This window comes from Pteropus medius, unplaced genomic scaffold, assembly GCF_902729225.1.
Source record: "Pteropus medius unplaced genomic scaffold, Ma_sr-lr_union100, whole genome shotgun sequence".
Classification (NCBI taxonomy): Eukaryota; Metazoa; Chordata; class Mammalia; order Chiroptera; family Pteropodidae; genus Pteropus; species Pteropus medius.
The window spans coordinates 394,465-412,531 of record NW_024348532.1 but is presented as its reverse complement, the minus strand read 5'-3'; the positions used below and the strand labels follow the sequence as shown (position 1 = coordinate 412,531).

At 52.7% G+C, this 18,067-nt stretch overlaps 1 protein-coding gene across 1 annotated transcript; it reads left to right on the top strand.

Moving 5' to 3' along the window:
- The first annotated feature begins 115 nt into the window (after positions 1-115).
- On the top strand, positions 116-17,742 carry PRKCG (protein kinase C gamma). Its single transcript, XM_039879893.1, has 19 exons — positions 116-330; positions 2,142-2,249; positions 2,595-2,626; positions 3,546-3,628; positions 6,925-7,036; positions 7,176-7,307; positions 7,809-7,965; positions 8,691-8,825; positions 9,090-9,177; positions 9,472-9,501; positions 11,338-11,490; positions 11,805-11,993; positions 12,614-12,705; positions 12,795-12,857; positions 12,949-13,087; positions 14,034-14,114; positions 15,184-15,291; positions 16,450-16,590; positions 16,818-17,742. The coding sequence occupies exons 5-19, from the start codon at positions 7,024-7,026 to the stop codon at positions 17,004-17,006; spliced, it is 1,710 nt and encodes a 569-aa protein (XP_039735827.1). The 5' UTR covers positions 116-330; positions 2,142-2,249; positions 2,595-2,626; positions 3,546-3,628; positions 6,925-7,023; the 3' UTR covers positions 17,007-17,742.
- Positions 17,743-18,067: the final 325 nt, after the last annotated feature.

Sequence of the window (18,067 nt, the reverse complement as noted above, 5' to 3'; positions counted from 1 at the left end):
TTTCTGCACCTACACTCGAAAACAGGAAGAAAAATTGCAAAGGGAGGGAGGGGTCCCTCCGGAAGAGGGGGAAGGGCTAATCAAAGAGGTAAGCACTCTGTTTTGGTGAGGAAGACTCCTCTGGATCTCAGCAACTGTGCACTCCAGGATTCTGACCACCAACCCCCGCCTCCGCAAAGGGCGTGTCCTCCTGTCTCTCCCTGCCCCCATCCAGTGCTTGAACCCCTTCTGGAAGGCTCCAGAGAGGACCGCTCTAGAACCCGGGGGTGAAACTCTGGGGACGGGGAAGAGACCCAGGACTGGCGGAGCAGAGCGCGGTGGGATTCTGAGGTCAGTTTTTCCGGGCCACCGCCGCCCCCTATCTGCTCTGGGGCGCGGCGGACGCCTGGAGGTGGCTCGAAGGTCAGAAGGCCCCATGTTTGGGGGTTAGGAGAAGACTCGGATTCTCTCACCTCCCTATCGGCTTACGGAAGCCCAACTCCGACCCCGAAAAGTCCTCAAGAAGGTGTGGCGGGCGTCCCGAGTCCCCTGGCGGCGCCCCGGGGCATGCAGGGACAGGGCGGCCCAGCAGTTCGGACTACAAGTCCCGGCGTGCACTGCGCCCCGCAGCCGGGGGCGGGCCTGGTTGCCTTTGGCAACAGCGGGTCTCCCTGAGCGAGCCTTTGGAAGTGCCCCGGAGCTGGTGGGGGTGGGGTGGGGCGGAACACTACCTGAGACCCGCAGAGGCAGTGGCGGAGCGACGGAGGGGCCACAGGCGGAGACACGCAGGACCGCAGTTCGGAGAGACCCTCAGAGAACTCCGGAGTGAGAGCGGGAAAGGCACTGAATCACAGGGAGACGTGGAGGGAAGGAGAAACGCCCAGAAACAGAGATTCATAGAGCCAGAGACGAATAGAGGGTGACTTGGCTCAGGAGCAGGGGAGGGAGAGAGACTCTCAGCAAAGGGGAGAGATTGCCAGTCAGTGGATCAGGAGAGGGACAGAGAGTTTAGGAGGAAGGGGCAAGCAGAGAGAGAATCAGCGACAGAGACAAAAGCACTTACAAAGACAAGGACACAGGGAGAGACAGCAAGAATTTAGAGAGCCCCCAGAAAAAGAGGGAGACATCAAGATCTAAGGAAGGGTTGTGACACCAAGACCCAGAGAATCAGACACAGATGGGAGAAAACAGAAATTCTCAGAGGCAAGGAAATGAAAACCCACCCACCCAAAGACAAAAACAGAGACGGCAGAGCGGGGTGGGGGTGGGGGTACTTAAGGAATACAGGGAGGGGAACAGCGACCAGGAGAAGAGACTCTCCGAGAGGGAGACGTAGTCATAGGAATGCACAGAGGCCCTGAGAGAGACGTCAAGAGGGGTGGCAGCAGAGAAAAGTGAGACACCAAGCCTCCCTGTTCACCACTGGATCCCAGCACCGAATACAAAGTTTGTGGGTTAAAACAGAGAGACACAGTCAGAGACATAGAGACCTAGTGGAGCCACAGTGGGCTACCGGGAGCCACCGAGACACCTGAGTGGGGTTGGAAGGCAAGCCAGGTGACAGATTGGGGTGGGGGACTGCGCGGCTCCGAGGATGCCGCCTCCCTCTAGCCAGCCCCAGGAAGGGATGCGCGCACATTATGTGTGTATTATGTGTGATATTAATGATAATATGTGTGTGTGTGTGGTAATGTCGGGGAGGAGGAGGTGGAAGCAGGAGGAGGACATTCGTCTCGTGTTCCGGGAGGGGGACGCCTTTAAGCCGAATCCCCGCCCCTCGGTCGTCATGGTAACGCCTCCCCCCAACCCGGGGCTCCCACATTTCAGCAGGTGCTGGAGCCCGAGCTCCCACCACCGCCGCGGTGCCTCCGGCTGCTCGTGCCCCTACCCTGGGCTCTGTGCCCCACTCGCCCGCTCCCCCTGGGCGCGCCCGGGGGCCCTGCCTGCCCCTCACCCTCGCTCCTGGAGGTGCCTCGCCCCTCTCCTCCACTTCTCGGGATCTCCCAGTGGTTCCTCTGCTCTCCGACTCTCCAGCTCCTCGCTCTTCCACCTGTTTCCCCAGAAAGGCAGGATTCTGGTCCCTGCGACGTTTCTGGGGCCATGGCAGGCCTGGGCCCCGGCGGCGGCGATTCAGAGGGGGGCCCCCGGCCCCTATTTTGCAGAAAGGGGGCTCTGAGGCAGAAGGTGGTCCACGAAGTCAAGAGCCACAAGTTCACCGCTCGCTTCTTCAAGCAGCCAACCTTCTGCAGCCACTGCACCGACTTCATCTGGTGAGGGAAGGGGGCTGGGGGACAGAGGGATGAGGAGACCAGGTTGGAGACCCGTCACACCAGATTCCCAAGTAATGAAAAAGAGGGAGCCTTAGTCTCTTAGTCCTAGAGTAGGAGGGGGCTGAGACCTGGACTCCTGGGTCTAGGGGAGGAGGGGCAGGGGGCCCAGACCTATGGGTCTGAGGAAGGATGCGTTGGGGGCCAGAATTTCTGGGTTCTAGAAAGAGGAGGCAGATGGGCTTAGACTCCTGACTCCTGCGGGAGGAGGGTCAGAGGCCTCCAGCGGCTCGCAGATGTGAGGGCTCCAGGTACCCTCTTCTGCACTGACCTCTGGTCCTTCTGCAGGGGGATTGGAAAACAGGGCCTGCAATGTCAAGGTAAGAGCTGGGGACCTGGACTCCTGGGACCCTTAGGAGGGTGGAGGCTGGGGCGCCACAGCTGAGGCTGCTTGACACACGTGTTCTCTGGTCCCCAGAGAGGCGCGGGGGAGCCCGGGGCGGGGGGTGTGGCAGAGACACAGGCTGTGGTGGGGAGGCAGCTCTGGTAGTGGGGCCGCGCGGAGGTGGTGCTGGGGGCCCCTCCCTTGGCCGGCTCCAGGTGGGGACAGATATTTGGAGAATCTGTTGCCATGGGAACAGGGAGATTTGGAAAAGGGGAGCTGAAGGGGGTGCTGAAGATGCAAGTCAGAGCCCCTCCCAGGCTGCCATCACCATGACAACATCGACCATCCTAGGCAGGGGCAGGAGGGGTGGGGTCAGCGATGGGCGGGTGGGGGCCTGGCAGGCCGGCAGAGCGGGGAGAGCGGAAGAGGGGGTTGAGTCCTAAAGCACCAGCTGCCACTGCTGAGAACAGAGTGAGTCAGGAAGGGGGGCGGCTGGCCACGGCGCCCCCAGACTCACTTCTGCCCAAGTTTCTGCTCTCTGTTTTGGCGGAGGATATCCCTCAGTGCTTTCTCTCTTTCTATCTGCCTGCCTCTCTCCTCATATTCTTATCTCTGTCTGCCAACCTGTGTCTGTCAGTAGGATCCTATTTTCTCTCTGTCTCTGTCTTTTTGTCTCTCCCGGTCTCTGTCTCCCTTTGGCTGTGGGTATGCACTGGGTTCTCCGTGCTCTGTGTTTCTCTGTGATTCTGTGCATCTCTGTTTCTGTCTTTGGGTCCATCTCTTGAATTTCCATCTCCTGGCTTCTCTGTCTCTCTGCATGAGAAGCCTCTCCCTTGATTTTCTGTCAGTCGCTCTCTCTCTAGTTTTCTTTCTGTTGGGGTCTCTGTCTGTGGCTCTATGATTCTCACCTTCAGTCTGCAGTTTTGTGGTTCATCGGCGATGCCACGAATTTGTGACCTTCGAGTGTCCAGGCGCTGGGAAGGGCCCCCAGACGGACGTGAGTGCCCAGACACCTGGTTTTTCCTCCTCGGGCCACGCCCCCGCCCTCACCCCCTCGGCGTCCGTCCCAATTTCTCCTGCTATTTTTAAGGCTAGGAGGAGAGGGGGGCTGGAGAGATAGGGGGAGCTAGTCTGGCCCAGATTCCCCTGCCCTTGGCCTGGAAAGGGGGAATCAGGGGACTGAAACAGGCTGGGGACACAGGTGGGGACAGAGGAGGCAGGGGCAAAGGGACCAAAGACTGGCACTGGAGGGAGTGGTCTGTGAACAAGTGCTCAAGAGATTTAAAAACAGAACTGAGGGACAGAGGGAGAGAGAGAAATATCGATGCAGGCACTGAGATCCCGAGATAAGAGGATGGGGAATCTCAAAGATACAGAAAAAGATAGAGACCCAGAGAGAGAGAGAGAGAGGAATAGGGATGGGACAGAGACAGCAACAGCAACACAGGAGGAAGGAAAGGGGACCTGGAGAGACTGAGAGACAGATAGACAGAGACAGAGACACTCAGAGAGACAGAGGTGTAGATATCTGGGAGAGACTAGAATAGAAAATGGTGGATATGGAAACAGCAGAGGTGCTGAGAGAGGGAGGACCAGAGAGATCTTGCAATACACATGCACACACACGTGCATATACAGATCCCATGTGCACACATATGTGCATATACAGATCCCCACATGCACACACATGAATGTGCAGATCCCCATGCGCGTACACACACAATTTCTCTCTTCCTATCCCTCCAATCAGGGCTTACAAAAACAGCCCACCCCTGACCCTTCCTTCACTTTCTGTCTGGCTGTGGGGCTCTTTTCTCTGAGCCTCAGTCTCGCCCCCACACCTCCCTATAAAGTGTGGCTGATGGTCTGTATTGACCCACACAGCCTTCTGCAGTGATGGAAGTTTTCTGTATCTGCCTGTCCAATACGGAAGCAACCAGCCACACAGCTAGAGAGCACTTGAAAGGGGCTGCTGTGACTGAAGGGCAGAAATCTAAATTTGCATTGATTTAAACTTAACAGCCACATGTGAGTTGTGGCTACTGTATGGGACAGCATAAATCTAGACATCCTAGGCTTGTTTTCATAGTTCAATAAAGTCAGGTGGGTTAAGAGTGTAACCCAGGGTTTGGCACAGGGTTGGAGATGGTTTTATAATTACTAGATAAAGAGAGAGAGGTGGGGGGAGGGGAAGAAAGAGAAAGGGTGAGAGCGAGAGATAACATCACAGAGACTTATGAGTAATTTTGCCAGCTTGTCAGGTGAGGAAAATTGAAGTTCACATAGAAGATGTGACTTTATAGAATATATTGAGCACCACTGTCTACCAGTACCTATCTATGTTATTGATTGGCCACCTCACCTGCCCAACTCTACTACCAATGCTACTTCTGATTCATCCAGTGTTCTTTTCAGACACCCATCAGATATTGTGAATGCCATATAGAATCGAATCTACATGACAGCTTATTCAGTTAGGTACTGATTTCGTTCTCATCTGAGCAGAGGCTCCCAAGCCAGAGCACCTGAGCTCAAATCCCAGCTCCTCCACCTATTGGTTCTGTGACCTTCCCCAAGTCAGCTTATCTCTCTGCGCCTCTTGAGGTCCTCACCTATAAAATGAGAGGGATAACCATGCCTGCCTTATAGGGTTCTTTTGAGAACCAAAATAATTAAATACTTGGGACTGTATGTGGCACATGGCAAGAGAAGACATATTATTATCATTGTTAAAATGTTTACTATTACCGATGATGAAACAGAGGTTAATTAGTGAAGAGGTGGTCTTTACATCAATCTGGCGTCTTTTTTCTTCTTAATGCTTTTGATCTCGTAAGTAATGTGGATCAAGGGCTTAGGAAGGACTAAGGGCTTCACAAACATGATTTGATTTAGTTTTCGCAATCATAATTTGATTTAGCCCTTCCTTTCTAGGGACGGTTCATGGCCCCCATTTTATAGGAAGGAAAATTGGGTCTCTGGAAGGGGTGGCAGGAACCCACACAGCTGTGTAATGGGCAGAGTAAAAATTCAGACTCTGATTGATCTAATTGGAGCTCCAGGACTGTCTCCTTTTAAATCATGACTTTCACCTTGAGAATAAGTGCAACAGCTTCTATCCATGGAGCACTTATGTGCCTGGCACCCTGCTGAGGGCTTTCACACAGTGTCTCATTCCCCGAGGCAGGAGACTTTGAGTCAGTTGAACATGTGGCAACCGCCAACACCCTCCTGCCACTTAAGTATCATTTGAAATAGGGTCTCCACTAAACTGCCAAATATATGAAAGTCCAAGAGTGTCCAGAATTTTCACCCTAGGATAACTTGCAATTCATTCTTCACAAAAGGCAAATATCAAATGATTTCACACTAAGACCTTGCCAGGGAGTGGAAGGAGGATTGCTTTCCTGGTGCCCTAAATTCTTACTTCATTGGACTCTAGACAGTTAGCATTGCTTTAAGATACAGATTGTTTATTTCCACTGGGCCGAGGAGGCTCAAAACTGGACATGAACTTGCCCCAAATCACACAGCTGGGAAATAGCCTAGCTCATATTTAAACCCATGGCTACTGGGGCACTGCAATAAAATCACTAATAATAACTTCAGCAATAAAAGTAACAGCACTGAGCACATTTAACATGCCACCCCTGTGGCATGGTTTACACTTAGTCTTTCACTTAGGATGCCTGAGGCCGTATTACTGAGAGGTCAGATTCTCCATCCCACCAGGGGCTCGAAAAAGGCAGATCATCAATGGGAGGACATTGACAGAGGCTGATCTGGGGTCCATAGTGGCCCACAAGTCCTCAAAGCACATCTTGTGGGAGGTGGGGGTGTAGGGGCTATATGGAACGTTGGAAATCCCACCTTCTTCATGTTATTCCCAAATGCCACCCTGCTAGTGATGCCTTCCCTGATTGATCACTCTATTTCAAATTTCAGTTCCCCCCCCCCCAATCATCCCTGGCAGTCCCCTTCCCCGCTTCATTTTTCTCCAGAGCACCTATTACTATCCATCATACAATATATTTTATTCGTTACGTTTATTTTCTCTCTTTCTCTGCTAGAAAGCAAACTTCACGTGGATAGGAGTTCTTGTCTGTTTTATTCACGGCAGGGGCCTGGCACCCAAACAGTGCGCACCCAAACAGTCTCTGGCACACAGTAGGTGCTCAATAAATACTGCAGAGCCAATGAGTGTGCAGCCGCAGGCAGAATGAGAGAGCAAGGAGGAAGGGTTCAAAGGAATATCTCCTGCCGCACCTCTGACCGGCCCCTCTCTGTCCCCAGGATCCCAGGAACAAGCACAAGTTCCGCCTGCACAGCTACAGTAGCCCCACCTTCTGCGACCACTGCGGCTCCCTCCTTTACGGGCTGGTACATCAGGGCATGAAATGCTCCTGTGAGTCTGCGCTTGCTGCTTAAGCCAGAACTTGGCGCTTCTGGGGCCCCTTCAAAAGCTCAGTGTCTGGGTCTTGGAGGGATGGAGTCTGGGGCCTGGGGAAGAGCCTGAAGCGAGAACCCCAGTTTTGCCCTTCCAGGCTGCGAGATGAACGTGCATCGGCGCTGCGTGCGCAGCGTGCCCTCTCTGTGCGGCGTGGACCACACAGAGCGTCGCGGGCGCCTGCAGCTGGAAATCCGGGCTCCGACCGCAGATGAGATCCACATCACGGGTGAGATTCCGCCCTGTCACCTACATGTGCGGGGCAGGTGGAATTTATCTGCGCGGCGCCCGACCCCTTCTGGGAAGGCTACGCCCCTCTCAGAGGCCACGCCCACCGGCCCCACCTGCTGAGGCTGACACTGCCCGGCCACGCCCCTTCTAGCTGGCAGCCCCGCCTCCAGCCTCGCCTCGGGTAACTTTCAGGCCCTCTTAATGCTTGCTCTTTAGAGGCGTCAAGGTCCTTGAGAGGGAGGGATGAGAGGGTCGGGCTTACCGATGCTGATACGGCCAGGTCCTGACTCCTGGGTAGTAAAGGAGGAAGGGGCTGATTTCGGGGTCCTTGGCTGGGAAAAGGGCTTTGTGCTCTGTCTTCCAGGTAGTGGACAGGTAAGACATCAAAGACACCTGGTCATGAGACAGACTGCTGAGAGCTCGGAATCCTTGGTGTGGAAGGGCTAGAAGCGCCTCCTGGATCTCTAACCGATCTACTCTCCTTCACCTTCCTCCACAGTTGGTGAGGCCCGGAATCTCATCCCAATGGATCCCAATGGTCTGTCTGACCCCTATGTGAAACTGAAGCTCATCCCAGACCCTCGGAATTTGACAAAACAGAAGACCCGGACCGTGAAAGCCACGCTGAACCCTGTGTGGAACGAGACCTTTGTGTTGTGAGCCTCGGGTACAGGGGAGGCTGTGATAGCTGACAAGATGATCTGAGGGTCCTGGTGGCCCCTAGAGAGCAGCTGGTGTGAGGCATGAGGATAGAGGAACCCAAAAGGGGGGCAGAAAAAGGTGGTGGGAGAAGGGAATCGAGTGACTGGGGGAGAGGAATAGAGATCTGAAAGCTTAGAGACAGATAGACATCTGTGTATTATTTATTTATTTATCTATCTATCTATCTATCTATCTATTTATTTTCAGACATCTGTGTATTTAATATCCATCAAAGCCTACCACTGAGAGAGAAAGAGAGAGCCCCAAAGAGAGACATAGACAGAATTGGGTGGGGGGGGTTTGTAGCAGAGAGGCGGTGGGTGGGTGGGGGAGTGGGTGGCAGGGAGAAGAAAAGAAAACTGACAAAAAGACAGAAGAATAGAGACTGGAGGGAAGAGAGGGGCACAGAGACTCTCAGTAGGAGAGAAACAACCGGGAGACAGGGATGGGAAGGGGCCAAGGGTGCCGCGTGAGGAAGGAAGAGAGACAGAGCTATCTAGGTTTACTAAGGGCCCCATGTTGGCAGAGAGATCCCCTACCTGAGGACTGCAGTGGAAAGACACTTCACAGAGCAGGAAACAGACTCCAGCTTGCTGGGTTAACTGCCTCCTCCAGTAGCGAGGATGGAAAGTAGGGGAGCCTGGGACTGGGCCCCTCACTCTGCCCCACCCTTCTCCAGCAACCTGAAGCCAGGGGATGTGGAACGCAGGCTCAGTGTGGAGGTGTGGGACTGGGACCGGACCTCCCGCAATGACTTCATGGGCGCCATGTCCTTTGGTGTCTCAGAGCTGCTCAAGGCACCGGTGGACGGATGGTGAGGGCCAGGATGGGGCGGGTGGTCTCAGCATTTCCACCTCTGTCTCTCTGTGTGGTCTCCCTCTAGACCACCCTTATTCTCCCCCTGCGCTCCTCTCTCACCCTATCCCCCTCTCTCCTTATCTCACTCTTTCTCTCCATCTTTGTGTCTGTCTCTCTGTGTCTCTTTCCCCACTTCTAATGTTTCTGCCTCTCCCATGGGTCCCCCGGCCCACCCATCATCCCCACTCCTGCCCGGCTCTGGTCTCCGTCTGTATGTCAGGTACAAGTTACTGAACCAGGAGGAGGGCGAATATTACAATGTGCCGGTGGCTGATGCTGACAACTGCAGCCTCCTCCAGAAGTTTGAGGTACCCTGACCCTGGCTTCTCCAAGGGGAGCCCAGCCCAGCCCCCCACAGTTCAGAGCTGGCCTTTCCCATATGCCACTGTTGGTGGCTCACTGGTCCTGGTACTATGATTACCAGAATATCCTGGGGCTCCTTCAACTGCTTTTCTAGGAAACTCCTGCCCCAGGGTCTGATGGGAATTCAAGTTCCTATCTATCCCTGTGGCTCGGGAGTTTGGGGGGCTTCCAACCACTGCTCCAGGGCAATCTCCTACTTCTCTGGGACTCTGACACTTGCTTTCTCTCCCCGCCCCCAGGCCTGTAACTACCCCCTGGAACTGTATGAGGTGAGTGGAGCTGAGGCCTGGAATGGAGACAGTTTCATTCCTGTACTCTATATCTCTCTCCCCCGATTAAGTCGTTATTTCTACACACACTAGCCGAGTGCATACTTGGTGGCAGGATTTTGCTGCTGAGTAATCCTAGGTGAATCTGACTCTCAGGCAACTCCCCAAGGTAGGGACAGAGTCACAATGATATGATACTTAAATTGCAAGATAATGGACCAAATCAGAACCCAGGGCACTAAAGAAGCATAGAGGAGGCACTAACCCAGCTGAGGGTGGTGGAGGAGGTGATCAGGGAGGACTTCCCTGAGGTGACACCTGAATTGATCCTTGCATTTTCTACTATCACTGTGGCCTCCCTCTCCTCCATTCACTCACTCACTATTTCTGGAGGTGTCTCATTAGACAAGCCCTGTTCTAGAAGTAGAATCAGGCCATTTCCTGGGGTGCTTGCTCCTCTTCTAGTGTAGGGGAAAGTTACAGATGGAGACATTCACCACCAGAAGGCATGCATTTGATAATGGAGGGGGCCTCAGACACCAAGGGGGAGGTCCCAGAAACACTTGGCACAACCTGGGAGAGTCAGAGAAAGCTTCCCAGAGACATAAGGGGCAGGATTCTCCAAGCCAAAGAAAGGGAGACCAGACTTCCAGGCCAAAGGAAGAAATGCTCTCTTCCTCATTTATTCTTTTGCAAAATATGTCGTTGAGCCCCTCTATGGGCAAGGCATGGTTCTAGTTGCTGGGGATATAGCAGCAAACGAGAGAGAAAAAAATTCCTGCCCCCGTGGGGCTTACACAGGGAGGAAAACATTAAACAAAAGAAGTAAACAACATGTTAGAAGGCATGAATGACGTGGAGAAAAATAAACATTGAGAAGGATAGGGAGTGCTGTTAGGGGAAGTTTATGTCATTTTAACCGCAGTAAGCAGAGAAGGCTTCCCTGAGAGAGTACTATGTGGCAAACACATAAGGGAAGTGAGAGAATGAGCCATGAGGATAGCAGACAAGAGAGTTCCAAGCAGAGGGAAGAGCTCGTGCAACGGCCCTGAGGTTGGGGCAGGCTAGCGCAGCAGAGAAGAGAGGTTGGGGGAGGAGGAAGCACAAGACGAAGGTGTCATTCACTGGAAGGATTTTGGCTTTTAAACAGTGATTTGGGAGGATATCAGAGGTAGCCTGAGATGATTTAGATTTGAACAACATGACTGCCTCTGTGTAGACTAGATGGTGGAAGGCAAAGGTGGAAGGAGGAAGAAGCCCATCTTGAAGACCAGGTAGGAGCAGCAGGTAGCCTAGCCAGGGGGGCAGTGTGGGTGGGTTCAGATCCTGGGTCTGCTCTGAGGGTTGAGCAATAGGGATTACATTCAGCACCACCTCCCGAGGTCACCACTCTCTACCCTCTTGCTGAGACCTCCTCTGTTCTAAGCCATGTGCTGGGTGCCGCTGGAGAAACAGACAGGAGGAGAACAAATGGTCCAGCTTTAATGGACTTTGATTTTCGGCTTTGTGTTTGACCCACTGTGTGACTTGGAGCAAGTTACTTCACATCTCTGTGCTAGTTTTCTCTAAAATGGAGTGGGGGTGATAACGGGGTTTTCCAGAGGATTTATGACATATAGTCAGCTCTCTAAGGGTTAGTTAAATAATAAATGAACCCTGTGGCTACAGGAAGTCATAGAATGTTCTTAAGCCAAATTGAGCATGTGGGGACAACTTTTATTTTCTCTTCATCTCTCCCCACCTCTTTCATTCTTGGACACTGTCTCTCTTAAGGGCAGCCCCTTACGCCCCCTGTCGGGGGTTTGACTACCTCTGGATTTCTCCCCTTTTTCACAGCGAGTGCGGATGGGTCCTTCCTCCTCTCCCATCCCCTCCCCATCCCCTAGTCCCACAGACTCCAAGCGCTGTTTCTTCGGGGCGAGTCCTGGACGTCTGCACATCTCCGACTTCAGCTTCCTCATGGTTCTGGGGAAAGGCAGCTTTGGGAAGGTTGGACCCCTGGGGCTGTGGGGGAGGGGGATGTCTGGGGGGAGATCATGTTCTGGTCCTTAGAGGGAAAGTAAAAAGCAGGTGACACTAGGCTACTGAGTCCCCAAAGAGAGCTGATAGGCCCCTTGGGGCGCTGGAGAAGGGAGGCATAAATATACGGATGCTTTCCCTGAGGGAGTGGTTGGCAGAGTGTCCCCTGAGAGAGAGAGGAAGGACCTGGGATTCCCGTTCCTGTGTCTCTGAAAGGGAGGGGCAGGGACCTGCACCCCTAAGGTTCCCACAATGGACTGGGCCTTTGGGGCCTGTGTCTCCAGGTGATGCTGGCCGAGCGTAGGGGCTCCGATGAGCTCTACGCCATCAAGATCCTGAAGAAAGACGTGATTGTACAGGATGATGATGTGGACTGCACCCTGGTGGAGAAACGTGTGCTGGCCCTGGGAGGCAGAGGCCCTGGAGGCCGGCCCCACTTTCTCACCCAGCTCCACTCCACCTTCCAGACCCCGGTAAGGATGGAGGGGGCAGAGGCTGGCTCGGGAGCCCTGCCTCATCCCCCCTGGATGGATCAGGCATCTGCTCTGGGATTCTGAGTTCATAGCGAGGTGGAAGAACTTCAGGCTCTCTGAATGGGTGTGGCCAACTTCTTGGATTTTTATGTTATTATCATCGTCGTCATTATCTCCATCATCACCATCATCATCTTCATCAAGTGCAAGTGAGGCCTGAACAACTTTGGTTTCTAATAAGTGTCCAGAACTGCCTATGTGTGTGAATAGGTGTGGAAAAAAGGGTTGCGGGTCCCAGGATTTCCAGTGAATAGTGGCCACCAATTTTCAATGCTGAGAGGTTGGGACCAGAACCCCGGTGGTTCTGAGTAAGGGGATGGGTCGGGTGGAGATTTTGTGTTGGCCTTATTAGAATCTTCGGGGCCTCCCAGGGGGCGTGGCCAGTTGCTCTGGATTTCTGATTGCGTGAGTCCCTAACCTTTCACGTCTGTCTGGAGTGGGCAGAAACCTTCCATTTAGCGACCCAGCTGCGCCCACTTGGAATGCTGGACGCCCAGGCCTCTCTGCGCGGCTCTGCTCAGTCATGTCCTCGCCTCTAAGCCACGCCCACTCCTCCCCAGGATCGCTTGTATTTTGTGATGGAATATGTCACCGGGGGCGACTTGATGTACCACATTCAGCAGCTGGGCAAATTTAAGGAGCCCCATGCAGCGTGAGTCTAGGCCAAGGTGAGGGTGGAGGGAAGGTGGATGGGGATAGGGTTCCAGCTATTGACCTCTGACGCCACACCTCCCTCCCCAGGTTCTATGCAGCGGAAATCGCCATTGGCCTCTTCTTCCTTCACAATCAGGGCATCATCTACCGGTGAGCAGCTAAGACCCCTCGATGGGGAGGGATTTGAACTTACTGCTGCAGCCCTTCCTGCGATTCCTATCCACCCCACCCCTACCCTCAGGGACCTGAAACTGGACAACGTGATGCTGGACGCCGAAGGACACATCAAAATCACTGACTTCGGCATGTGTAAGGAGAACGTTTTCCCTGGGACCACGACCCGCACTTTCTGCGGGACCCCGGACTACATAGCCCCCGAGGTAACTGTAACTCCGCTGCCCTTGGCGCTGAGTGGGTAGTCTAGCATTAACCTGACCCTGGGGTCTTTATGTGAGTTCCCGGAGTTCTAAGGGAGAGCAGCTGCAGAGAGGCGAAACTGGATCTCTAAATAGGCAAAGTGGGCGGGGCCTGTGGGTGAGTGAGCGGGACTAGCTCATAGGCATTCCAAAAGAACAGGGCCTGTCACTGAACTGCTGTAAACGGTGGAGTTGATTTCCAGTTACTCTGAGTGTGCGGGCCAGTCTCCTGAGAAGATGGAGTGTCACGAGGCTGTGTCCTGAATATTTCAAGGAGGCAGAGTATGCTCTGACTTTGTGAAGGGGAGTGGAGCTACAGGTCTGATGGCTTATAAGTAAATAGTGTGTCCTGACTTCTCTCAGTGGAAGGAGGAGGTGGTGTTTGTGATGCCTTGATCTTTCCTGGTGATTCGATGTTAGTGCGTGAATGAATAACCAAGGTCAATGGTTTCAAATCCTGGCTGGTAATCAGAATCACTTGGGAAGGTTTTAGAAAATAAACAGATATTTCCTGCCTCTGACTCTGGCCTGTTGAGATTGGAATTCTTCAGGGCTGGGAATGAACCTGAAATGCATCCAAATTTAAGAATCTCTGGTCTCTGAAATTTAGTCCTGTGCACCTGATATTGTAAGGCGAGGATACAATCACCTAAATGTTTTAGGTGGCTGGAACTTATGACTTGGCCCTTAGCTGGTCTTTGGATTTGGCACCAAAGGAATGTTCTAAGTAAGTAAAGCTTGTTTCCCGGATTTCCCAAAGAATGGCGCTCTGGCCAAGGTATTTTGAGTGCGGAAGAGTTTGTGCTGGAAGTCCTTAAAGTGGGTAGGGTGTCCAAGGGTGAAGCCAGAGGGATCCTAGGCTTCTTAAAACACAAAGCATGATTCCTTGCCTTCTATCCTCCCCCGATAGATTATTGCCTACCAGCCCTATGGGAAATCTGTCGACTGGTGGTCCTTTGGGGTGCTGCTGTATGAGATGTTGGCGGGACAGGTAAGGGAAGCTAGGGAGAAGCTGGCTTATCTAAAGGCAACGCGGAGTAGGGCACCAGCTGTTACATGGCTGTTGTCTCAAGAATAACAGGTTAAGAATGGACGTCCGTAGTCCAAGGAGGTGCTAAGCAGTGGGGAAGGTCACGCCTGGCGCTGTCTGTGGTGCTGAAGCATCTTTCCACAGGCAGGGGTTCTTCACCTCTTTTTGATGCCACGGACCCCTTCTCAAAACAGTGTTTTCAAATGCATAAAACTAAAATAATAAGATCACAAAAGAAATCAATTACATTGAATTATGATTATCAAAACTTTAAAAATTTAATTGAATCTAACTTAACCAACTAAATTTTTTTTTATTCCAATGTATACATTTATCTAAATATTAAACACTTGGATGTAGACATATATGTGGTGTCCTACTAATGAATTATATAATAATAATATCTCACAGGAATAGGAAGTAAATAGGAAGGTCTACTAGTAATTTTGAAGTAGAGATGAATGATATTTTAATAAGAAAATATCTGTGATTTCTATTGGCAGTGAAGCCACAAGTACTACTGTTATGATTTGTTGCCTTCATTCATAATCAAAAGAAATGCTAGATTCTGGTTAGATGTTTTTTTAAAAAAAGGATGCATTTTCCCCATCCAAGTTCATGGACCCCCTCAATTATGTAAACACTCTAGACCTCACAGTAAGCATCTGGCCTTTGCATTGCTCTTCCTAGCCCCAGAACACTGGAGACCACTTATCTAACAAGAATACTTGTACAGCTCTCTCTGCAGTTTTCTCTCTCTTCTGTTTAAATGACATATCGCCTAATTAACACCCTGCTGATTTACACAGCAGAGAGAGAGACAGAACAGCAAAGAGGTGCAGTGAGTGAAAGCATCTGAGTTAGGAAACCAGAGCATCTGAGAGGGAGGAAGATAAAGCTTTGGTGGTTTGCTCATAGTTTTCCCTAGGAAGTTGGGGGTGGGGGTCGTGTTCATGGTGGGGGATGAGGGTGTAGAAGGTGGGGAGAGGTAGTACATCAAGTCTCTGATTTATCCCCTGTATTTCCTTAGCCCCCCTTTGATGGGGAAGATGAAGAGGAGCTGTTTCAGGCTATCATGGAACAAACTGTCACCTACCCCAAGTCTCTCTCCCGGGAAGCTGTGGCCATCTGCAAGGGGGTAAGAGCTCCCTAACTCCCAGATTGTTCAGACTCACAACCCATGTGCCCAAGTGCTGCCATCCAGGGCTGCCCACACAGTGTCTCTGTGCATTAGAAAGAGGCTCTTGCTCCTCAAGTAACTTCACTTCCATCTGCTGGGAAAGTTTATATAATACAGATATTTTGTTTAAACAATATTTTACTGCCCTGCTGCCACCTCCAGCCCAAGGATGGCCTCAGTCCCATCCTTCTCTGCTGTCCCCACTCCCTAGCTCACTGCAGGAAGGGCCGGAAGGCCAGAGCCTGCCTCTCCAGGACCAGGTGGGACAGATGAACCTTGTCCTCCTGTGGGATCTTGGGCAAGTCACTGAAACTCTGGGAGCCTCAGTTTCCTCTTCTGGGGTTATGGAGTTAATGCAGGAGAGAGAGCCTATGGCGGCTTTTCGACAAGGTTAAGCACACTTCTTCTGGCTCCTGTCTCCATGTCTCTCTGATTGCCTCTCTCTGCCTCCAACTACATATACTGGGGCCTTCTGTGTCTCTCCCTTTCCTCTGTGTCCTTTGGGATGTCTGTCCGCCTTTTGCATCTCTGCCCTTCTCTCCCTGGGTCTCTGTTACCTTACTCCCCCCACTCCCACACACACACTCTGGATCTCTGTTCTTCTCTCCCTGGATCTCTCTCCTCTTCTCTTTCTGGTTCTCTCCTTGCCCCTATTTCCTTCATCTCCAACCTTCTCTGGATAAATGCTCTCCCCCCACTCCGGGTTTCCCCTATCTCCGGATCTCCGTTCTCTCTTTTCTCTGTGTCTCCAACCTCTCTCTCCCTCCCACTCCCCCTTTCCTTCTCTCCCTCTTCCTCTATCCCTCCATCCCCTTCTGTAATTCTTTACTTGTCCCCTTTCTCTCTGGGTTTCTCTGACCCTGATTTTTCTCTTTCTCCATCTGTCCTCGGGGTTCATCTACCCCATTCTCATTTATTCTCCTTTTCTCTCTTTCTGTCTTGGTTTCCGCTCTCCCCATCTCTGTCCCCACCCCCTTGCTATTCTTCTCTTCCTGGATTTCTGTACTTTGTTTCTCCCTTCCTCCTCTTCCTCTCTCTTCCTCTCTCCCCTCCCCTTCTCTGGGCCTTCCTGTGGGGGACTCTGTCTGTCTCTCCGTCTCTCTGTGTTCCCCACAGTTTCTAACCAAACACCCTGCGAAGCGCCTGGGTTCAGGGCTTGATGGGGAGCCCACCATCCGTGCCCATGGCTTTTTCCGCTGGATCGACTGGGAACGGCTGGAACGGTTGGAGATCCCACCTCCGTTTAGACCCCGCCCGGTAGGTCATCTTCTAGAAAAAAAAACCTTGGTCCCTGTAGGTGGGACACCCAGGAGCTCTGATACCTATATGAGGTATTGGGCGGGGTTCCCTCTGAGGAGACTCCTAAACGGAGGTCATGAGAGTATGCAGAGATTCCAAAGGAGACGGGAGATAGATTTGGGGGACAGAGACAAACACTCAAGGAGTGGGCAAATGTCACGTTTTCCTCGCCGTGTTTCCCACAGTGTGGCCGCAGCGGCGAGAACTTCGACAAGTTCTTCACGCGGGCAGCGCCAGCGCTGACACCCCCGGACCGCCTAGTTCTGGCCAGCATCGACCAGGCAGATTTCCAAGGCTTCACCTACGTGAATCCGGATTTCGTGCACCCGGATGCCCGCAGCCCCATCAGCCCAACGCCCGTGCCAGTCATGTAATTCCACCCACCGCCACCAGGCGTCCCCACGGCTCCCTCCACCGCGCCAGCCTCGGCCCCATTTCACCATCTCATTTCCAGTTCTAGATCCTGCTCCCCAGCATTCTGGCCCCTGCCCCTTGGGTGTTAGATGCCCTTCTCGAGCGTCCCTGGCCTTCGCAACTCTGTGCAGTCTCTGGAGCCGTCCTGTGCTCTAGATTCTGCTGTGCTGAGCCCTAGACCCTCACCCACCTCGGTGTTCAGGACTGCTCCACCACGTTCCAGAATCACCACCATGCCCACTCCGTGGGGTTCTAGACTCCATCTTGGTAGACTCTCCATCTCTCCTTTTTATTTTTATTTATTTATTTATTTTTGTTCTGGGAAATAGCCTCATGAAGCAGTCTATTCCAGACTCGGATTCCAGGACAAGCCCCTACTTCCAAGGCCCCGCCCATCCCCACTCCATTCCGCAGTCAGTGGGAGGCTGTGCCCCACGTGCTCCAGTGCCCTCTTCCAAGCTCCGGGGATTCCTGGGGAGCGTGGAGGATCTTTTCCCCGTTCTTAGTCAGCTTTCATTCTAGACTGCCCCATCCTAAATTCATCCCTGCCCACCTGCCAGGTGCATGGCTCCAGGCCTGCTCGGAACCCCGCCCCCACTCCATGCCTGCTGCTCTTGGGGACCCCCTCCCCTCCCACACACACTCCTCTCTGCCTCTCCTATTCGGTCACAGCTGCTGGAGAATAAATTTGGGATGCTGACGCTAAGGTGTTGAATGTTTTCTTCTAAGCTTGAAGATGAAGGGATGTGGGGGTGGGACAGTGAGTGTACACAGAAACAAACAGAGAGACAGAGGCTGGGGAGGGGCCAGCGGAGAGAGAGAGAAAGGGCGCAGAACCATAAAGAGAGGAGATACCCACAGCCTGAGAGCAGAAGAACAGGGAGACAGACGGACCCACAGAGAGCAAGCCACAGAGAGGACCAAAGGGCACACATGCACAAGGAGGGGGATCCCGGGCACAGAGACGCAAGCACACACATACTCACCCAGAGCCACACACAAGCTCACAGACACACAATGA